Genomic DNA, 24,627 nt, shown 5'->3' on the forward strand with positions numbered 1-24,627 from the left:
ATGTAATGCAGTGTATGTCTCTGTAAGCGGTGCGTTGAGTGTGTGTAAGAGCTGCATTTTGTTTCTATGTGTGTAAGAGAAGCAGTGTGTGTGTGCGTAAGGGATGCCTTGTGTTTTTTTGTATGTAAGGTGTGCAGTGTGTGTGTGTAAGCGATCCAGTGTGTGTGTGCATGTAAGGAATGCATTGTCTGTTTCTGTGTATGTGTAAGGATGCATTGTGTTTGTGTGTATGTGTAAGGATGCATTGTCTATGTGTGTGTGTAGTGTGAAAGAGAGGGTATGTAGGGTAGGATAGGGGCTATATTTATTTTGTTAATATACTTTTTTTGTATATTTTTTTCTTTACATTTTGTGTCTTACACCCCCTTTAGTTTATCCCTTACAAGCCCCTGGTGTCTTTTAACCCCTACCCCCTTTGTATGTCTTCAATATGCTCCAAACCCCTTTATGTGTCTTACGCCCCCAAACCCCTTTGTGTCTTACTCTTCCCAGCTCCTTTGTGTCTCTTTCTCCACCAGGCTCCTCTGTGTGTCTCCCTCACAAGTGACTATGTGTGTCTCTCTTCTGAGCCCCTCTGCATGTCTCTGTCTCCCCTACCAGCCCCTTTGTGCTTCTCTTTCACCCCTTCCTCAGCCTCTCTGTTTGTCTTACTCTCCCCATCCCTTAATGATCTCTTTCACTCCCCTCGTCCCTTAGTGGTCTCATCTCCTATCCTCCCCCTGTCCCTTAGTGGTCTCCTCATCTCCCCTCCTGTCCCTTAGAGGTCTCTCCTCCTGTACCTTAGTGATCTCCCCTATCCCTTAGTGGTCCTCTCTCTCCTCCTCCCCCACTCCTCTTAGTGGTCTAGTTTCAATATCCCACTGTAGCAGTTAAGGTGAAAGCATGATCTGGCTACAACCCCTGGTTATGTGATAAAATATATGGTAGAACAGGCAGGAAACATTACTCAGATAGATTGTAATATCTGCTTGCTAATGCAAGAAGTTGAAAAACTTCACTGTTCTCAATACCACTGATCTTCCAATGACTTCATTAATTAAGTATTATTTAATTTTATTTAAATATCACTATAACAAAAGATCTGAGTATCTACATGTTTTCATATGTTTTAGATGCCTAACTTCATTATTCATACATGGTAATTCAATGCATCCAAACATTCAGTGTCTCCCTCTCCTTGCAGACACTGAACTTTCCTCATAGAGATTTGCTGATTTAATTAATCTCTATGAGGAGATGCTGATTGGCCAGGGCTGTGTTTGAATTGTGCTGGCTCTGCCCCTGATCTGCCTCTTTGTCAGTCTCAGCCAATCCATTGCGATCAGGCTAACATTGGATCAGGCTACCACTTCTGCTGATGTCAGCAGGCAGTGGACAGGTCAAAAGGAAACAGGGACAAAGCCAGCAGCTTCAGGCTTGAATAAAAGTAAGATTTTACTCTATTTAGGGAGGCATGAGGGGGCCAGGGTGGCTAGATGGTGGGTTTAACCCTATAGGGTCAGGAATACATGTGTGTGTTTCAGACTTTATAGTGCTCCTTTAAGATATTTCAAACAGTTAATTTCAAACAAACACTAACATGACAACCAGAGTGTAACACGTATTTTCTAGGTATGACTTCTCCCACACACAGCATAAATGATCATTCTTTTCAAACGAAAAATATCTTAGACTAACACACAATTATTTCTTTAGCAGCTAGAAGTTAAAAGAGCCACGAGGTGCAGGTCAAAAGTTAAACTGCACTGCAAATTGCAATTTAGCATTTGTTTCAGATTTAGCAAATTCTACTAATGAACCCGACCTTTAATGAAGTTCATATCCATAGAGATTAAGCCATTGCTGTAGAATCATTTCACCTCTCTGAACTTTAACTTCATGCTTTGCAATGAGCAAAAGAATCAAATATTTATTACAAAGAGAGAAGATCAGGCAGTTTTTGTGCTTTAATTTAAGTAATTAGATATTCTGTCCCCGCAGGCATAAAACACAAATGATATGTCCATTCAACAATTTGAACTGACATGGTGCATAAATTGGATAGAGCTGGTAGTCACTATCCTCGTTCTTACCCAGAAACCTTAAAATACATGACAAGATACTGGGAAAGTAAAATGAATCAATTAAAACTTTGTGATATTAACAAAAAAAATAGATTTTTCAGATCAATGATAAAAAGAAAAAAAAAAACATTAATAATTATATATTACCTCATCCAATTCCATCTCGTCTGGGCTATTCCACTGCTTAACAAACTTTCCACGTGATTTCTTCAAAGGGACAATTACTATATAATAGCTTCTGTAACAAAAAGAATATGTGAAGGTGAAAAGACTTTAAGTTCACAAAGAGAATGTTTTCATATGCATTTAAGAGGTAAAATAATGTGTTTGGGATTGTTTGGAAATACATACATTTCTATACTTTTGCACAATAAGATTATTTTTATGAGTGAAAACTGCATTTGAATGTTGCCTTCATTGGCATTGATGACATTAATTACAACTTTGATATTTTTTCCAGTATGGTACTAAGCTTAATGAACTCTATGTGAACACAAAGCAATATTTCACAATAAAGCAAAGTAGGAAAGCTATTATTTCTTGGAGCTTATTAACCATTCTATATTTCAACTACATCCACGTTTGTAGGTTTTTTAAGCAATCTATTAGGTATATCAATCTCTAAGCAGCATAAAAATCTTATCCATATGAATAGTGACATTTTAATCATGCCATTATTTAATACCTTGCTATACAGTAACCATTGTGCATAATAAGCTAACATATAGCATTTATAGTTTGGCTTTGATTTGTTTTTCCTCTAATATATGTATATATTAGAGGAAAAACATATATAAAAAAAATATATATAGGGATTTTTTTCAAAATATGTGGGGGAATAACTGTTGTGAACTCATCACAACTCACTGCTTAACGAATAAATCTTAACTCTATAAACTCTAGACTTGCCATAGACATTTATCATCCTACTAATTTAAAAGAGTATCTGTCATGCAGTTTGATTTTGTGTTTTTCTTTCTGTAGCTATTTAAACATGTATGACATTTTCAAAATGGCTACCAAACCAACTAACAGGCTGACCAGTAGATGGGGACAAGAATAAGCATGGAAAATGCACATTGCATGTAGAAAAGTATAAAATCTGCATTTTATACAAATATTTGGGTACATAAACCAACATGGGTACCAGACCAAAAGACATAAGTGCTTCATGTTATAAATGGCTCATTTGAGAAGGGCCATCTTAACCTCTTGCTTCTATTAATATTTGGTATGACAATAACTTATTGTCATTTATCCCCATTCTGTAATTATAATGCACTGGGGATAATATCATATCACATACCACCATTGTTTCTTAGCAATCTGGCTATAAGTTGTTGTTGAGAAGTTTCCTTTTTACATTTACACTGTTTACACTCTAGTAATTTAGAACATTTCAGAAAGATGCAAAAAAAATTAGACACAATGCCTTATGACATATTACCTCCTTATTTTGCTATACAACAGTTCACAATCCCACAAACTGTGATGATTTTTCATGTATTTAAAATTTAAAATGGCCAGGGATTATGACTCAAATTACCTTTGTCAAGTATGCAATTAAGCAATCATATGTTTAACAAGTTGTATAGTTAAACAGTGGAATAAATGCAATTGTAACTAAAGGACAACTTTTTGGCTTGTGGTGGCCATCTTGATCACATTAAGCTCACATTAAACAATCATGGTAAAGGAATATTTTGCATTTTTCTAAACAAAAGGTTCTGTGAAAAAAGTGTAATTATCTTTTTTTTGAACAAATCTGAATCTGTTCTCAAATTGTAAATATGTAACAATTGTAAGTATTTTTTTTTTTTTAATTGCAAGATATTGTTTGGAGAAAGAAAAATGTAAGTTAAGTTATAGCACACCATAGGTCTCTATAATACCATAGTGAAAATAACAATATTAATACAAACAAAAATAACAGGCTGACCGGCAACTTTTTTTGATTGGAAAACTTAACTAGAACATCCATATAATTATAACATGTAAATAATCAAAATTATTCATGCTAAATAAAGCACTGAAATTTTCACCATTGAATTCCACAACCAATAAGAAAACATTAGGTACGTTTCCCAATAAGCAATGGCAATCCCATATGGCTGCAGTGCATGATGAGGATGGGTTAAATCTGCTTCTACAGGCAGATGCTGACTTAAGGGAAATGGTTTAAATAGCAAATTCTTATAAAAAGAACTTTAAAATACCACCATTCAGTGCTGAGACTTATGCTCCAGACAATGTTTCAGCAAGCTGACTGCTACCATATTGATCTGACAACTGATGATTTGGAGAAATACTGTAAAGACATCCTACGTTAAAACCATGTATTGAAGAAAAAGGGAGACAGTGTTTAATAATTCTGATCGACAAACTGAATAGTACAACATGCAAATGGCTCCTGCATCTTGACATTTAGATAAAGAAAATTGACAAAAATCACAGCACAAATTTTATTCACTGAAATGAGAATTTAATACATAATGCACTATTGACCACACAAACCTACAAACTTTTAGAGCTATTGACTCAGGATGTCACAAGAAAATGAGAAGAATTGCTCATCTAATGATCTACAGTAAACCCAGCTCAGCAGGTTACACCATCGCTTTGATTGACAAGGCAAACCATAATTTTGTGTATTTTTGTTGGACTAAAATGGTATTCTTTTGTTCAATATAACATTTGTAAGTGCCATTTTATGAATTGTGTTGTACATTTAGAATTTGAACTGTACTGCTTCTTTTTTGAAAATAAACTATAGAAAAAGTGAATTCAAAACGAATTCAAAATTGAATATCAAAATAGTTCAACGAAAAAAAAAAAAAATCCAAGTTACCTATGCTTGCATTTTGGTTAATCTGGACTTAAATTTTTAATTCACTTTGAACACACTTTGAATTCTCACTTAAGTAAATAAACCTGTAAATTGGATGTATCTGCAGATAGGCAAGACCATTTAAAACACAGGCCGAGCACTCCTGCAGTCACTCCTTCCATAGTCTGAATGGTTATTCAGTATGATGTGAAGCAGTGACTTTGCTAGTTAAAGCTATTTACACATTTTTAAAATTGTACAAAAATATGTACAAGTTATACTTTTGTCTCACATTGATCATATTGCACACACAGTTCAGTTGGTACTAATTTAAATGAGCCTGTTCCTGGCATTTAGCCTTTGTTAACGTCATATTGTACAGTTAAGGATGGAAGTCACACTAACCAATTTTAACCTCATTAAAATAATTAAGGTTTAATAAATCTAGATTTCTCCTTAGCTGATGACAGTGAATTTCATTCAGAACAACCAAGTTATGCGAGGAATCAAATGTTGCATAGTTCTAGTGTGTCTATTTAAAAATGATCTGAGTCTCTGCAGAGGGGCAGAGATTGTCCTCATGGTACCCCTGACACTTTTCATGCCCATACTCATTGGGAAAAAAATAAAAAGAACATGGAGTGAGACATCATTGTGTAGTCTCTATAATCTATCTATAATCTATTTTTTTCTTTTTCGTTACCTATCATACCCATTTTCTATTTTTGCCCCCCAAAAAACAGATCCTTTTGGCAATTATCACATGAGTTTAGCAGAACACCCCAGTTACAAAGCAATATTTTTGTCCTCCACTCTATATCTGTCTATATCTGTTCTCCCTTACAAGCATTGTCACAATTTTACCATAATTGTTTTTTCAACTAGAAGAGAACAGTGAAAAGGAAAATGCACAATGAGACTTACTTTATTTTTTCATTTGCAGGGACTTCAGGCAGTTCCACAGTTATCATGCCATCAGAATTTGTTTTTCCAATAAAAACTGGCTTGGTTTGCAGGACGTCAGGAGCTGTTTGTGCAGTCACTCTGTGCTGTAGACCACCTGCGCTATTTCCTCGATTAGTAAGGACAAAAGAGTACGATGTTTCAGGCTTGAGATGTAAAATCCGCTTCTCTGTTGCCTCACCCTCAACTTCAACAGCCTTTTTACCATCATCATATAAAATCTTATAAAATGAAACACATTTAAATTAGAATGTGTACAGTGGTTCAGATCATGTTGTTTATAGGTTAACCTGTACAAAAGTCCTAACTTTCTTCTCACCCATTGGGTGGTCATTAGAAAACAGCAACTGCTTGTCTACTACATCCCACACCCAATGGATGTATTGGAAATCAGTAATATCTGAAGGTTATGAAATGGAATGCATTCAGATAATTTTTTTTATAGTTATTTAGTCAGAATGTCTGAATGAAACCATTGAATGGTCCTGATGTGTCCTGATAATTTTCCCTGAATTTGCCTTGCAAAACACAAAGTTTAGTGAATCCTGATACCTTGTAAAAATAAACTGGGTGAAATACTGGTTGTCTTAAAGTTTTCAAGATGTGGATATAGCTTCCAGAAAGTTAATACATTACACCTCTCTAATAAAATAGTTCTTTAACAGCAATGTATCCCTATAATTTATTTAACAATTCTCATTTAAAGGGTCACTATAGCTACCCATACCATTCCAGCTCATTGAAGCAGTGTCCCTGTCCCACTAAGTAATGTAAATATTTTTTTGAGAAACTGCAATGATTACCATGTAAAAGTGCCTCTAGGGACTGTCAATCAGACAGTCACTGGAAACACTTCCTGGATCCTAACAGTAACCTAAATGATGTTGGACCTCCTCACACTCTGCATTAGGGCATCCAGTGTCAATGAAATTCCCATAGGAAAGCTTTGAGACAATGCTTTGCTATGAGGAGGGAAAAATGTGCTTGCAGCGTTTAAAACGCATTAGCTCCCCGTCGGATGACGTCAGAGGAGGCGGATTGCCGACCCAGCACCAAGGGATGCTGAAATCATGCAAGTGACTAAAGTTTTTATTGTGGAGGGCCAGGGGGGGGAGGTGTGAGGGAGGGGGCAACGAGAGGGCACTATAGTGTTAGAAATTCAGCTTTTTATCCATAACACTATAGAATCCCTTTCATTAAAAAAGAAAAACTTTTGATTAGATTTTGTTTTTCAAAAATTCCATGAATTCCAATTCCATTGGTGATTGAAAATGTAGCCCTGATGAGTAGAAATTTACCCCTTGTTAGTGTAACATGAACCCTCCAAGCTTGCAGTGGCTAGTACATTTAAAAGACTAGCTTTTGGTGCAGGGCTTGAAATATTAAGCCCTGGTAACGGAATACAATGTAGTACCTACATGGAAGAGAACTTACTTTAAAGGGCAAGGCAGAGTTGTAATTCTCAGGTATTTCCCATGACAGCAACACTGACGTTTTCATCACAGCTTTCACACGGAAATTTTTTGCAAACACTGCTGGAAGAGTAAGCAAAATGTTTTTAAACTATTCCTTAAACCAGAGACATCAGATATGGATTGTCAGCTGTTAACTACAACTGCTGCAAACCTTTGCCAAGCAAAACATGACCTGGCATAGGATTGTGTTAGGTGTAGTTCATTAACTGGATGTCCATATTTGAACATTCCTGGTTTACATAAACTTAATCTTGACTAATCTCTTGAAAAAAAAAAATCAAATATTTATACTACTCATAAAAACTGCTCAGGCAGGTGGGTGAGAAAAAATGGCATTATGAATGTGTCCACTTCACATACTGTCAACCCAGCTAATTAAGGTAATTTTGTCCTTACCTGTTAATAACAAGCAGAAGAGGGCCACGCAAAGATCAACTGAATTCTAACATATCCAAAACATATTATGGTTGACATACTTTACCTTCTAGATTTGCAGGCCCTAATAATATGAGTAGTATCACCAGGAATAGCAACCGCTTCCAAAACACTCTTATCCAAAGATAGTAAGGAGAAAGCCTTAAGTAGACAAATCCTACCTTGATCTACTGGAAGTGTCCTGAATTGGACACTTGGACTAAAAGGGCCAGGACCTTTGCTTGTATATGCACGAATTTTAACATCATAAATGGTATCAGGCTTTAAACTACTAATAGTCACAGTTGTGTCCGCAGAAGCAATGGGTACTTCAACTGGATGGTATGGAAGATTAATATCTCTGTAGAGCAGAATATATTTTGTGATTAATCCATTTCTTTCTGCTAAGCTGGGATGCTGCCAAATGATGTGTGCTGACATTGAGGAGGTGCTTTCACATTGCAGGTTTTGAGGGTATCCACTTGGTACATCTTCAGGAATATTAATTTCTTGCACATTCTCTTCCCCATATCCCACTTTGTTTCTGGCTGATAGTTTAAACACATAGGAGGCTCCTTTGTGGATTTCAGTAGCTGTAAAGAACTCCTCCTTTTCTGTAAACTCTCGAGTTGTAAGCATGTCCAAGTCTTTGCGACCATACTTCAAATGATAACCCAAGATAGGGCCAAATGTCTCTACTGGAGAATACCATTGAATAAGAGCAGTGTTCATTTGAGTGTGGCTAACAACAAGTCGTGGTTTACCTGGAACTGAAGCAGAATAGAACGCATTATTACATGGATACTTGAAATCTATTGCTCAAACTTTAACGTCAAGGTTGCAACAACAGAAAGCCCAGGTGAGAATCTATGAAACTTCCATAGGTGAAGCTTTTAGGACATTCAACCAAAACACATTTCATAACATTTTTCAGGCCCCAACAATTATATGTTAAATGTCCACTTGTTTTAAATTGCTTACTATGATTGTAAAAAACATATATTTCAAGCTACCTGCATTGACAATACTTGTACTTGTTGATCACAGCTGACTCAAAGGCTAATCAACTCCACCACCTCAACTATCCTTCAGTATATGTGATGAAGTATTTTTTAATGAAAAACAATGCCCAAGGCAAAAAATAAAATAAAAAAATATAGACACCTCCCACTATATCCACAAGATCACCAGGAAATCAAAGTCAAGGGCCTCGCAAACATGATATTTTAGATTTGCTTGCAAAATCGATACATTATAATAATTAAGAAAAAAGGATAGGCAGAGACCACACTTGCATAAGGGCAGGTCTATTAAAATGATGAATGGCGACTCTCTAGTAAAGCCCTGTGTTAGATCATGTAGACACCACTTCTAATAGGGAAAAGTCTGCAGTCAATGAATAATCTATTGATATTGAGTATTTGTTTTTCTGTTTAATTTACCCTCAATCAGATTAATTAAAAAAAACAAGGTATTGAATCTTATTAGACGAGATGGGTGGGATATGATAGAAACATTTTAATACATAATGGGAATCGACACATTAAAGGAGAAGACTCTATTTAAAATTAGAAAAACTACCACAACAAGAGGACATAGTCTGAAATTAGAGGGGCAAAGGTTTAAAAATAATATCAGGAAGTATTACTTTACTGAGTGGGTAGTGGATGCATGCAATAGCCTTCCCATGAAGTGGTAGAGGTTAACTCAGTGAAGAAGTTAAGCATGCATAGGCTAGGCATAAGGTTATCCTAGCTATAAGATAAGGCCAGGGACTAATGAGATTATTTAGAAAAAATTGGGCAGACTAGATGGGCAACATGGTTATCATCTACCATCACATTCTATGTTTCTATTAGTCTTAATCTGTTTTAAAACTCCTTAAATAAGTAGCTATTTGTAGCAGTAAATATTGCTTTGCAGGTACTATGTGGTGTGTCCAAGAACCTTTAATTACCTTTTGTGGTCTGTTACGTGCAATGGTAGACATAGCAGGATTAACAGACTTCCATAACCCCTAGCCTAATTGAAAAGCAGACAAGGTTAATTCACCTCCTTAGTACATGTGTACTGAGTTCTGAAATGTGACCAGTGAGCCTTAAACATCAATGAAGTATACATCCACAATGATTTAAATGAAGCGTTTCCCAAACCATCAAAACTGCATGGCCCAAGGGAGTATGTGTTTGGGTGTATAACCGGGTTAGATAGGGCAAACCCATGGTGTAAAGGGTTTAAACATTAAATCGCCATGCCTAATTCTGACTCTGAAATATACAAGAATAAAATGGAATTACCTTGGTAAAGGCATGTTCGGTGCAACATAGTAAACTATATTATTGTGGATTTAGTAATATTTACACAATATCTGTGTAAAAATGCCCCTGATGGATTCATTTAAACAGAAACTGTACCTTTGGGCTCAATTATACATTTTATAAGTGAACTAGAAGTCAGTTTTTTTCTGTGCTTGTTTACATAAATTTCAATTCCAAGTCTCCAAAGACAACATATTTGTGACCCTTATCATGTACAAGCACAATAATTCCAGAACATGGTAGCACTATTCACCTTCTTCAGAAGTGGTGGCCCTTCTCTTCAGAAGTGGTGGTCCTTCTTTAAATGTTAAAGAGCAGTCCACTCTCTGTTTCTGCTATTATTTGACATTATCAAGCTCACCAGATTGTTTAAAATATTTTTTTATATTATATGAGCAAACACATAAAACATTAAAAAAAAGTGCTGCAGTATGTCAGAGTTACAGGTTCAATTACTAGAAAGAATTAATCTTTCATCACAGCTGATAAAGTATCATTATGTTTTTATACTCCAGGACATACTTGAAAACTGGTGAAAGCTTAAATACCTTTTCTTGTTAAATACTATTTTATTATTATTATTATTATTATTATTATTATTATTATTATTATTATTATTAAAGAAAAAAAAAGATTAATCTGACATTCTAACAGAACATTTAAACATTCATTTATAAGGAAGGTCAAATAATTAGCATTTCAATTTAGCATTAGATGGAGTCATTAAATGCATTTATATATTGTTTATTCTAAAAGATAGACAGCCAAACTGCATAAAAAGATGTTTCAGATTCAGAGAAAATAATCCCGAACCATATTTTTGCTTTCTGTACCAACCATTATTAAAACCAATGAAGCATAAGCAAAGTGAAGAATCCACAAAAAATGGAATAATAGCTCCTTCAGCTTTCCATTGAAAAGATTGCTAGAAGCTGTCACTAAATTATATATGTCATAAATTGTTTTTATTCTGGAGGCTGCCCTCACATTGATGACTAGTTTTTTTTTTAGCCTTGATTGGTGGTGCCTCTGAAGGAAATAAGAAATACAGCGAGTTCTCCAAAAGAACTGAATCAGAACAGAGTTTGGCTTATTAAAAAGAAATAACCTTGTCTACCTGGCGGCAAAGTAAAGTGTGTATCCTTGATATTTGGAGCCTGGTGTGCAATAAAGCGCATGTATGGTTGGAAGGGCCCTATTAAACACAGGGGAATGGCCTGTAGCCACAAGGCACATAGCACAAGAGGAATCATATGCTTTAATATCTATAGAATCCTTAATTCTAATGTTATTCTATAAACTAAGACATTATTGAGTTTGTCCTTAATGACCTTGTGGTAGTTTAAAGGGTTAATTAGCTATTAGCATTTCCAGGACATACTTTGTCACAATGTGCAATATAAAACTTTCCAGATGTCATTATTTTTCCCCAAACTTCACATTTCAGCATTATATATATATATATATATATATATTTTTTTTTATTTCATGTCAAGTTTAGGGTTAGATCTAGGAATCTTTAATTGGGTGATTTGCTAGGACATGTTCTTCACTGCCCAAGATTACTTTCTCCCATCTGCTGATCTTGGCGGAAGAGGATCCCGACCCAACTCCGAGGGACATGGGCGCTAGAATCAGGTAAGTGAAAAATGTTTTTTTTAACCCTTTCACAATTAAGCGGAGCACGAGGATGTGGGGCACAGGGTTCCTATATAGTCGTATTCCTAACACTATAGTGTTCCTTTAACACAGTATAGACATTGTTGTGAGTGCAGAATGTTAATAGAGTAGGGTGATGGGTTAATACAGCATGTGTGGAGTTTATAAATATGGGTTAATGAAATACTCTGAATTCAGGCAAAGATTATGTGTCATATTGTGATTTATAGCAAATATTAAGGTTTACAGTTGGACTTGGTGCATGGTATAGGTCTGATTTTAGAAGGGCCTTAAGTCAATATATGCAGGGGGGCCACAAAATGTAAACTTGGTCCGCAGCTACCAGTCTTTTTTGCCATCTAGCAATACCCATGCTTTTTCTGCCATCCCATCTCCCTCTCCAGGCATATCAATATCAACAGAGGTGATTAGGTTAGTTAACCAAGAAGAATTTAGCTAGTGACTGACTATTTAGGTAATAGACTTGTGTACTAAAGGAGATGGTGCTCTGAACACTGAACTATCTCCCTGATATATATATATATATATATATATGTATATATATATATATATATATATATATATATATATATATATATATATAGATATACACAAGCACTTTGTCTTAGGATTGATCTGAGGCTGACAAAATGTGGAGCTCCACTGTCAACTTTTGTCCCTATAGCAGCAGTCACAATTAACAACTGTGGAATTTAGTCATTGAACAATGGGGATCTTGCAGACTCCTCCATAGACCTTCTTGCTGTACAGGTAAAGCACCAAGGACTGAAGTGGACAACAACATGAAGATGGTGGTAGCAGCAAGGGACAGAATAAGGTAAGTTCAACTTACCTCCCCTGCACGTCACGGCCACCATTTCTGTCACTTTCAGGGATCGGAAAGAAGCAAAAATCCCAGAAATTGACAGATCCATTTTAAAGACTCATTACTGTGGAAATTATTGCTGTGGAGCATGTTATACACTCAGTCACACTTACAACATGCAGCTCATAGAAAATAAGGACATTTGGATATAAAAGTGGGACAGAGGGATTTAGGACAAAATAAGTACTTGGCTGGTATGGACCTGGGGTGCTGATTCTGGGCTAGAAATAAAGCAACAACTGGTGATTGGAAACGTTTATGATTTATGATTGTAAATTAGAGTATTATAGATGTAATAATGCACCTCACCAAACTCTGCATCAATTTAATAGTAGATGAGAAACAAGCTTTGGTTTTATGTATATCCCAAAGCCAAGCAGATTTATAAGAAAAACTGAAATGAAGCATTTTTTACATGATTTTTTTTTCTAGGGAAAAAATTTTAATGGAATACTCCAGAGTGAAGAGATCTGTCAGTACACATTTCCTATACACCTAAGAACTTCCTATGACTATCGAAAGAGCATGACATGATATTGAGTCATTTAAAAACTATGCTCACCTATGAACTATTGCAGCTGAAGTACACATTATTGTGCATTCCTCAAATTCCTTTCTTTAATCATATCCTCCTTTGCTCCCAAGTGCAAATGGAAAGATGAATAATGTTCTCGGATGGGCTATGACTTATTTAGAGATTTCCTGGCAGTAAGTAGTACTACCTTCTTTGTCACACAAAAAGATTTAACTACAATTTGTGCTTCCTGCACTTCATGCACAGGTAACACAATATCAAATTGCTGGAATGCTCATTTCCCATTTTCCCACTAGTAATGTATTCACATGTTCCTCTGATACACTGGCAGTGTTTTCGTTTTAAATTCATTTTACCATAAAGGAATGGAGTTACTAGTGTTATCCTACAGAGCTCAAGATAATATGGAATAACTTTCCCCCCAAAAATTCAAAGCTTTCATCAGCCTTAAATCACTGAAAACAACAGTTTAATTATATTTAGGATAGATGGGACAGATAGAGAAAAACAGTTATATTGTGATAGGTAGGTAGAAATACAGACAAGATGTAGAGATACAGACAGAGGTTGGTAGGAAAGACAGACAGACAGGTTGACAATTGGAAAGATAGATTGATAGATAGAGAGATAGATAGATAGATAGATAGATGGATAGACAGATAGACACACAGACAGACAGATATTGACTCATAAATAAGAAAGTTAGACTCCCATTTTATTATGAGAAATTGTGAAAGATACATCTGTTTGAAAAATTATTGATACTACTAGTAATAATGTTTACTTTATTTATTTTTATTTTTTTAATGTGGAAGTCAGAGTGGTAACCCTATGTGACTGGGATAAATACGAATGTAATATATCACCTGCACCACTTGTAGACACAACTTTCGGCTTGCTTCGAGCTCCATCTCCTTTTGTGGTATAAGCGGTGACAGTGATGGAGTATGCTGTTTCAGGCTGCAGTCCAGAGATGATCATTTCCTGAAATTAAGTACAGGAGAATGATAAATTTACTTTTCTACTTTTCTTTTTTTTTTTTAGTTGCAAACCATTTTTTTCATGCTGAAGTAACCAAAAAAGTGAGAATGGATATGACCATGATATTCCCTGTATGATGATTGATTCATTGGACTGTGTGCACCATTCAAGACAAATTGCACATGTTCTCTATGAACAAAATGAGTTACATTTATGTACTCTAATAGAATATGGGCACCATCACAATGGAAACCAATTGACAGGAACATTTTCTTACTGTTTTGTTAGTGGCAATATTTTAATTCCTCTAGTTTTACTGTGCATATGTTTATGTAAATTTACAATATTGTTATGAAGTGTCCTTTTCTATTACCCTTTAACTAAACTATGGGATAATGGTAAACGTAGAATATTCCAAAACACACCGACAGCTGGCTTTTATACAATATATTCACAAGATGTCTGTACTGTATAAACTGACCTACAAAATATTAATTACATAAATATATATTATACTCATTAACCAGCATTATTTATATTACTCAATTAATAAGCTCAATATTCAGGCCATTGTCTCATGTTGTAAGTAAAAACATCAAGGATATTATATGAATCAATCATAACTAACTCTGTCACATATTTTGTCTATGATGTCTTAGGGGGTCAAATAAATGTAGAACAGAGTTTATTTGATATGAGGGCTAATTTTACCATGTACAAGATAAACCAGAACAATTTTTTTCGTGGTACACAGTACATTAATGAAATGAGCATAATCATGCATCACACGGATGACAAAAAAAATCACTTTTTGATTATTACAATTCTAGCTATTGCTAATATGAAAAATAACCAATAGCTAAAATGTAAGTTTATAAATGCAGGCCAAATCATAACATTTTCTTTTAAATCAAAATTGCATTACAATTGAAGCAAAATTAGTAGTAGCCATTCAAACATGACGGTTCATAGCAATATATAAAATCTTGTTTTCTTCAAACTCAGCTTCATGCTAAATGGAAAAAAAAAATTAAACATAAAATCAAAGTGGCATGTTAGTGCATGCATCTGCGCAAACAAAAATGAAAAACACAAACAAGGCTGTACGTAACACTCTTAAACCAGCAGACACATTACTCACATGTTCAGCTGTATCATCATATTGCCACTGTTTAAGGATGAAGGAAAAAAATAAGGAAATAAAAGTAAAGACCATATCAACTATTAGGGGTTTTCTCTAACCCCTTAATTTCCCATGCCAGTGAAGAATTTTCAATTTTCTAATTTAAAAAAGAGAATATATATATATATATATATATATATATATATATATATATATATATATATTCTCTTTTTTATATGTATATGTATATATATATACATACAAACCCACACATACATATATTTTAGGGGAAACTATCATGAATAACTCATATTATTCTTGTTTTTGTAAAATTCTTTTAAAAAATGTTGTTTCTGATTTTCTTTACACATTCTCCATCTGTTAAACATCAAACATTGGCTGCTGTGTTGCATAGATTAACCTGAGAACAGGTCTGGTATAATCACTACTGTTTGATGTTTCCAGTACAATCATATGAATCTTCAGTCAATATATTTTCTTGGATAAATCTTTAAAGATTTTGAGCATTTGACATTTGACAATGGAATAGTAAATGAAGTCCAAGGAGTATTCTTTGAAGCCCATGTAATGGAAGTTACTATAGTCAGGCTTTTATTTGCGGCTTTCTATTCATTTACATTTTATGTGCTTAAAGGGACACTATAGTCACCAGAACAACTACAGTTTAATGTAGTAGTTCTGCTGAGTAGTTTCAAAGAGAAAGAGAATACAAGTGAAACTGGAGAGTGCACTCACAATTGTAATAGTACACCTGCAGATTCCTGGTATCAAGAGCAGCAGTCCCTAAATTAAAATGTAACTTTTAATAATTAATAATAAAAATAATAATGTATCAATAAAGAAAAAAAATTATTAAACTAAATAAGGACAGAACTCCCATATGTATGTAGCCAGGTCCCAGGTGATAGATTAACTAGGATAGTGTAGAAAAGCTTATCACACTAAAATAGTGGCATAGTAATAGAGCACAAGAAGGAAGAGGTTAATAAGGAAAATCTATACTCCAAAGAGAACCCCAGCGTTCCCTCAACTTCCCAAATTTGTAAATCTTAGCACTATCGGAATAGTTAGCTGCTGGATACTATGCTACAAAAGTTTATTCTTATCGTAGAAATCACGCCCTGTTCTGAGAGATTCTATCCTGACTAAAATCAAAGCGGTCAATCGTCTCTAGGGTGAGAATATGTAAACTTTTAAATCAAAGATAGGAGCGTCCTCCTTGGTTGTCAAGACCACCCTCCCTTCAGTTGATCTCAGGGATCCTCCCTGGCTGTCAAGACCACCCTCCCCTCAGTTGATCTCAGGGATCTCAGGGATCAACTGAGGGGAGTGTGGTCTTGACAGCCAGGGAGGACGCTCCTATCTTTGATTTAAAAGTTTACATATTCTCACCCTCCTAGAGACGATTGACTGCTTTGATTTTAGTCAGGATAGAATCTCTCAGAACAGGGCGTGATTTCTACGATAAGAATAAACTTTTGTAGCATAGTATCCAGCAGCTAACTATTCCGATAGTGCTAAGATTTACAAATTTGGGGAAGTTGAGGGAACGCTGGGGTTCTCTTTGGAGTATAGATTTTCCTTATTAACCCCTTCCCTCTTGTGCTCTATTACTATGCCACTATTTTAGTGTGATAAGCTTTTCTACACTATCCTAGTTAATCTATCACCTGGCTACATACATATGGGAGTTCTGTCCTTATTTAGTTTAATTTATTGTTTTCTTTATTGATACATTATTATTTTTATTATTAATTATTAAAAGTTACATTTTAATTTAGGGACTGCTGCTCTTGATACCAGGAATCTGCAGGTGTACTATTACAATTGTGAGTGCACTCTCCAGTTTCACTCGTATTCTCTTTCTCTTTGAAACTTTATTCAGTAGGGGTTATCCCCCAGTTTATTTCAGCAGTCTGACACTCTCTCTATTTTTGCCTCTTTCAGTAAAAGTTCTGCTGAGTATAATCATTATATGCAGGCATTTTCATGCAAACACTGCATTTTCAGAGAAAATGCAATATTTACATTGCCCCTAGGGACACCTCCAAGTGGCCATTCTTCAGATGCCACTGGAGGTGCTTCCTGGCTCAGTGCTGCACAGTATGCAGCAGTTCCATTCAGCGTCTCCACACTCTGCATGGGGATGCTGAATTTTCCTCATAGAGATGCATTGATTGAATGGAGGTGCTGATTGGCCAAAATGCATTGCCCTGTGCCGATTTTAGCCAATCCAATGCTTTGCCCAAGGGAAAGCATTGGATTGACAAAAAAATCGGCAATTCTGATGATGTCACCAAGGGGGGCACGGGCAGTGCCAGCGGACCCACGCAGTGCTGGAAATAAGGTGAGTTTTACTAACTTTTAAGGTAACTAAGGGGGGCAATGCATACATATTTATGTTCCTGACCCTATTGTGTTCCTTTGTGTATTTCGAAAGAAAACACATTTGACCTCAATCTAAATTAGTACAATTAAAAAAAGCAACTGCACTCTTAAACTCCAAATATTGTTTCTCACGTACTATGCTTGTTTTCATGTTAATTTTGCTTTTTTTTGCATTATTTCACATTGTCATGTTTCATGATTTTCCGTTGAATAGTTGAAAGGAGATTAAGAGGAATCCTTTATCTTTTGAATGTGTTGTTTGATTCAAGCCAGAAATCAACCTACATATTTCTGATAAGGAAGGTAGCTATGATTGGTTGGTCTGTCTGTAATCTGTTCCAGTGGTCAAGAAAGTGCAGACTAAGACTTTAAATTATTAAGCAGCATGTGTGTCTGTGGATATCTGATAATGCATAATGTATGAGATAGCATTCCTCCTTTAGCATTTACGCCAATAACATATAGTGGTGGGTGTTCTGCTATCTAAAGAAGTAACTAAACACACAATGTACTAATTTACAGACCACATAAAATGCACTGACACATGGCTTATTTATTAAATTCCAGAAGTCTTTTTCTCAGATTTAAACAAAGCTCTAGTCCTCATTCAAACAAAATGCAAACAGAGTTATTCACTAAAGTAAGAATTATCAGGAATTTAAAGTGAATTTCAAATTTAAGGTCAAAATAGCTTAACTGGGTTTTAACTCGGTTATGCTACCAGTCTGGCTACTTACACCTTTAATTTGATATTCACTTTTTAAAAGGACACTATAGTCACCAATACGGTTTTAACACTATAGGATCAGGAATACATGTTTGTGTCCCTGAACCTACAGTGTTCCTTTAATGTTAAACAATTCTCACTTTAGTAAACATTCCTGACTATGGGGATTTGTAAATAACTGTAAAAAAAAATCTAGATTTTTCTGGACTTTTAGGACACTATTTGAGGCTGGAAGAGTTGGTCTTTAATTAAACAATGCAAATTTTGTTATTGCAATTTTGATTTCATTATGGATTGGCACATGTATTGTAATCATGTCTTGTATATGGTATCTGCACATAATACAACATACATACATTCTATCCATGTTTTACACAATTGTAAGACTTACAAAATTGTGTTGACAATGGATTCTTTCTTATAATACCATAAGTACATTATAAAAGAAAATCAATCAGTAATGAGCAAGACTGCTGAATAGAGCAACCAAACATGTACAGTTTTAAATTTTAGCTTAAATCTTTTTTTAATTATTATTCTATATATGTTTTATTTGAGGGACATAGGAAAATAAAATATTTTTCTTGCATTGTTGGCACAGTAGAAAATAAAGTGGATCTGTACTGAGGTACAAGTGATTAGTGTAGTGTCTCTGGGGATCATAGTATGAACTAGGAGGTGTATTTCCAGTGCAGATCACAGAACTGGTTACTAATATGATGTCCTGTAGCAGGGAAAGTTCTGCACTTTGACAATTACAGTAAGAGAGAAATGGCCAAGATAAATGTATTTGCACCTTCTTTATGATGTGTTTAACCCAGTGGTGGTCAATCTGCGGCCCTCCAGATGTTTTGGACTACATCTCTCTTGATGCTTTGCTAGCATTATGGCCCTAAGAGCATTATGGGAGATGTAGTCCAAAACATCTGGAGGGCCGCAGATTGTCCACCCCTGGTTTAACCGATATCCATGCACCGATATCCAACACTTTACAAAATGCTAGTCAATTGCAGTGTCTTCTAAGCCTGGTTACCCTGACAGCCCTATTTGATGATCATTGGAATTACAGTAGAGATCCCAGCAACTTCTACTGACCCACCAGGTGTTTTAAATAAGGCTAGAAAGACTCAAAGAGACATAAGTTTTTTATATGGGCTACCCATATAGCCTACATCAATAACCCACATAAAAGATTACAATGTCCACTGCAACTATTAACTATATGACATAGGATTTTCTTATAACAATATTATATGGAGACTATCACCCACTTGACGGATGCCTATTCTGAAGCTGAGACTAAACGGTAGTCTAGTGTAACAATTGCTTTTGCAAATATGACATGTAATGTTTTTATTGGTTTAAATAAGGTATTTATCAAATTAGTATTTGCATAAAATCCTCAACACACTATAAATGTGCAGTATGTTGCTCTTCGGACCCATGAAAACACTGTACTACAATTCTATAATAAGAGAGTGGTGTTACTTGAAATGGATCCAGACTTTTATGGATGTCAGATTAGTAACATATTTATATGAAATAAGCATAGGCCATGTGTGAAGAAAAGAGACCCCAGCTACCTTTTTCTTCTATGTTTTGTGTTTAATTCCCTTTTTCTGCCAACAATAGCTTATCCGTTCGGCAGTTTGCATCACCGACAATTGAGTGTTCCCTGGGTGGCCGTTGTTTGTATAGCCGCCCGCCACGAGGAAAAGAAAACGGCGGCCATCTTGTCCACACGAGGCGAGTCAGCGGGACTTGGTCGTCGAGTGTCCGGAACTAAAATCGGACACTCGACCGTGCGAGGTACCGCTGAAAACTACCGGACGGCCGGTTCTCCCACTTGCCGAACACCCAGAAGAGCGGCATTCGGTAGTTATCCCCGTATGGACCAGGGGAACAATCGCTCCTATGAGCCAGGAGAGTATTTTCGGGACTTTTGACAGTTTGCGCCCTTTTTCCCAAGCGACCGACCCCACACACGGAATTCGTGGAACCATTTTGGGCAGGAGCCTCGTGTGTGGTCGGTAAACTAAGACTTCCACACTTTTTAAAAACCCCTGAACCGATCTGGGCGAAATTTGGATATGTTTGCCTCCCAGATCGGGGCTATCAGGGGATATGTATTTTGTGGGGATACCTTGTGGGGAAAGGGGTGTTCCAATGTTGGGGTGAAATGTGTGCCCTCTGCCTGGAGATAATTGATTTAACCTTTAACTTATCTCACTATCTTCCAGGCAGAGGAAGGGGCGTGTAGTACGAAAATACTGTACAGTGATTGGTAATATGTTTGTTTGTTTTGGGAGGTCCTCTTGCATGAGGACCCCCATAAAAGCCAGCCTGTTTCAATAAAGCTTTAGTTCTGTTACACCCTTCATGAAGTCTTGGCTCATGTTTGGGGAAAGGATACTCTAACTACTGGGAAGGATTGTCGTGAAGCTGTATTCATCTCTACCCCCTGCTGGAGTTATGATCACTTATACTCAGCAGTTGGAAAAGGAACAAAGGACTGCAGTAACATCTTCCCTGCAGGTCCTAACAACTGGTGGCAAGCGACGGGATTGAATGGAACACAGAAAGACAACTGATGAATGGCCCAGCAGTACGAGAAACTAAAAAAGACAACGCTACAAGATCTACTGGAAGCCCGAGGCCAGGTGGCAAGCAACAAAAGAAAAGCTACCCTCATAGCCGAACTAATGGAGGGCGACCAAACCAGCAGCGTGACGGACGTCAGCCGAGAGGAAGCGGAGTTCCAGCGGAAGGTGATGTGGAGGCTAAATTTATATGGGCCGAACCCACCACCGGAGGCAATAACGCAAATCCTGGCACAAGTGAATGCGGAACGCAGTGCCCTACAGGCCAGCTTGATCCAAGCAGACAACGCATCACTAACAGGATCTATAAATGGAGGACAGCGAAAGAAAATTAACTATGCTGCATTTAAAAGCTTTGCGGACGGAGAAACAGAGATTGACGCATATCTGCAGGATTTCGAACGTCAATGCGCTTTGGAGGGTCTGGAATCAGAGCAATGGGCATCGATCCTAAGCAGCAAGCTCACGGGCCGTGCAGCCGAGGCCTACAGAGCAGTTCCTGACACAGCCATACATGACTATGCCAAGGTAAAGGAAATTTTGCTTGCTAGATATGCTGTGACCCCAGAGACTTACAGAAAGAAATTTCGGGCCTTACGGAAAGGTGGCCGAGACTCCTACACTGAGTGGGCTTTTAGGCTATATCGAGCGGCCCAAAACTGGATACAAGGCTGCCTAGCCACCACATTGGAAGAGGTACTACAGCTCTTCTTACTTGAACATTTTTTCGAGCACACCCCGGCAGACACCAGGGATTGGGTCAGAGACCGAAAGCCGGCTACCATCGAAGCCGCAGCCAAGCTGGCGGACGAGCATCACGAAGGCCGGAAGGGGGAAGTTAGTGGGAACCGTCCTCTGGTAAAGTCCAGTGCTCCACCACCAGGACCTGTGACCAACCCCAGACCACCCACACCCCAACCTGGTTTCGTACGGAAACCTCCACCGGTATGTCACCAGTGCAATCAGCCCGGGCACTTCAAGATCCACTGTCCTCAGCGGAGCCGAACCAGCTGGGAACGGCCCCCACAAACGCCGAGGGCGGCCGCTCACCACTATCAGCACACCCCGGTGGGCGAGCCAAACCCCGACTCCGAACAGTGGGCTGTCCTACATGAGGTAGACCTAGCCCAAGCTGAAATAGACAATCGAGTCCACCACCGACAGTTGGTCACCGTAGACGGTCAAGAAGCCGAGGGGCTCCGAGACACGGGCGCCACCCTTACGCTGGTACAGCCGCATACCGTAGCTGCCAAGGCTCGCACCAACAAGACTGTAGCAGTACGGGTGGCCGGGGGCGCCATCCACAAGATACCCACTGCTCGGGTACAGCTGAATTGGGGACATGGTGACAGGCCGATGGAAGTAGGCATTATGGCGGGACTACCAGCCGACGTTTTGTTGGGGAATGATTTAGGCTGCCTAACTTCAAAGCTGATACAATCCGAACCTGCCGGAGCCTGCGCAGTGACCACTAGGGCGCAAGCCCGCCGAGCTGGACCAACACACTCCGAGGAACCACAGGTAGGAACCGAAAACCCCCTAGTCGCCCCTAACCCTATCCCCTTCTGGGGTACCCCCCAAGATTTTGGCCAAACCCAACAAACAGACCCCACCTTAGCCGGTTACAGGAAGGCAGTAGGGACACCCAGAGAAGGGAATAACCACGAGGGATTCCAATGGGATAAGGGGTTGCTGTACAGGGTTACCGGGGGAGTGGGGAGGGGGGCAGCACAAGTGATAAAGAGGCAGCTGGTAGTACCCCGGAAATACAGGGCGGAGCTTCTAAGGCTCAGCCATGATATCCCGCTAGCCGGACATCTGGGTATCAAGAAAACTAAGGACCGCCTTACCCAGACGTTCTTCTGGCCAGGAATATCCACCGATGTGCAGTCTCACTGTAGAACCTGTGATACCTGTCAACGAGTAGGAAAAAGGGGGGATCACCCTAGGGCCAAATTAAGACCCCTACCTATCATTGACGAGCCATTCTACCGGGTAGCAGTAGACCTGGTGGGGCCTCTCAACAAACCCAGCTCCTCCGGAAAACGCTACATACTCACGGTGGTGGACTATGCCACCAGATACCCTGAGGCGGTGGCGCTCTCCAACATTGAGGCGGAGACGGTGGCAGAGGCCCTAGTTAAGATCTTTTCCCGAGTAGGGTTTCCCCGGGAAATACTTTCCGACCAAGGGACCCAGTTCACGGCAACTGTAACGCAACAGTTGTGGCAGAGCTGTGGGGTTAAACCTTTATTCAGCTCCCCCTATCACCCACAGACCAATGGCCTCTGTGAACGATTTAACGGCACGCTTAAGCAAATGCTCACGGCGTTCACAGAGTCCTACGGTCAATGGGAGAAGTTTCTACCTCACCTCCTGTTTGCCTACCGGGAAGTGCCTCAGGCGTCCACTGGGTTCTCCCCCTTCGAACTCCTCTACGGGAGAAAAGTCCGGGGACCCCTGAACCTCATACGAGAGCACTGGGAGGGCAACACAGGAGAGGAGGGAGTCCCAGTCCTGCCATACGTGCTGGAGTTTCGGGACCGCCTACAAGCTCTCACCGAGTCCGTTCGGGGGAACTTGCGGGCGGCCCAGAAACGCCAGAAACAATGGTATGACCACGGGGCCAGAGATAGGAACCTGGACATAGGGCAAAGGGTGTTAGCCCTCAGACCATCCAAAAAGAACAAGCTCCAGGCAGCCTGGCAAGGGCTATTTAAAATAGTCGAGCGGATTAGTGACACCACGTATATCGTGGCCAAATGTTCAGATGAAAGAGTAAGACGGGCCTTTCATGTCAACATGTTGAAGCCCTATCACGGACGCTCGGAAGATGTGGCTGCCATATGCGCCCCATCTACAGACGATAGTGAGGGACTCCCCTTACCAGACCTACTAGCGGCTAACCCCGGGACGGTAGAACAAGTGGGATTAGGAGACAAGCTAGACCCCCCTCAACAGGCCGACGCTAAGCACCTGCTCCAGGAATACGGTGGGCTGTTCTCCTCTCTACCCGGATACACGTCCGCCGCAGTACACCGAGTAGAGACCCAGGGGGAAAACCCCTTGAGACAACAGCCCTATCGTATACCAGCAGCAGTACGCACGAGCATGTGGAAGGAACTCCAGGAAATGCTCGAACTAGGGGTTATTGAGGCTTCCCAGAGTCCCTGGGCGTCTCCGGTAGTGTTAGTACCGAAGCGAGACGGCACCACTCGCTTCTGTATTGACTATCGGAAACTAAATGATAGGACAATCACAGATGCCTACCCTATGCCGCGGATCGACGAATTGCTCGATCGCATGGCTAGTGGACACTTCCTGACTACTTTAGATCTGTGTAAAGGCTATTGGCAAATTCCCCTAGACCCGGCTGCCATCCCTAAGTCAGCCTTCGTCACCCCATTCGGGCTATACCAATTTAAGGTTATGCCGTTTGGGATGAAGAATGCCCCGGCTACATTTCAGCGGATGGCGGACCGACTTCTGGAAGGAATGCAGGACTTCGCATGTGCTTACTTGGATGACATCGCCATCTACAGTGGCACATGGGAAGCTCACCTGGGGCACTTGGCTTTGGTATTCCACAAATTACAGGAAGCTGGCCTTACCCTGAAACCCGAGAAGTGCCATGTGGGCATGGCAGA

The 24,627-nt window shown here is 38.7% G+C and overlaps 1 protein-coding gene across 16 annotated transcripts in view; it reads right to left on the reverse strand.

Moving 5' to 3' along the window:
* PTPRD (protein tyrosine phosphatase receptor type D) overlaps nucleotides 1-24,627 on the reverse strand; it is a 1,559,142-nt gene that overhangs the window by 100,675 nt on the left and 1,433,840 nt on the right. For 5 of the 16 annotated variants that reach the window (XM_063455118.1, XM_063455127.1, XM_063455119.1 and 2 more), the window contains 6 exons: nucleotides 15,263-15,289; nucleotides 14,007-14,124; nucleotides 7,925-8,512; nucleotides 7,288-7,388; nucleotides 5,815-6,074; nucleotides 2,211-2,301 (listed from right to left, as the gene is read on the reverse strand). In XM_063455118.1, coding sequence (XP_063311188.1) covers nucleotides 2,211-2,301; nucleotides 5,815-6,074; nucleotides 7,288-7,388; nucleotides 7,925-8,512; nucleotides 14,007-14,124; nucleotides 15,263-15,289 — 1,185 coding nt within the window. The remainder of the gene's footprint in view (nucleotides 1-2,210; nucleotides 2,302-5,814; nucleotides 6,075-7,287; nucleotides 7,389-7,924; nucleotides 8,513-14,006; nucleotides 14,125-15,262; nucleotides 15,290-24,627) is intronic. The other 11 variants (XM_063455126.1, XM_063455125.1, XM_063455123.1 and 8 more) reach the window with 4 other exon arrangements.

Source organism: Pelobates fuscus, chromosome 5 (genome assembly GCF_036172605.1).
Source record: "Pelobates fuscus isolate aPelFus1 chromosome 5, aPelFus1.pri, whole genome shotgun sequence".
Taxonomy (NCBI): domain Eukaryota; kingdom Metazoa; phylum Chordata; class Amphibia; order Anura; family Pelobatidae; genus Pelobates; species Pelobates fuscus.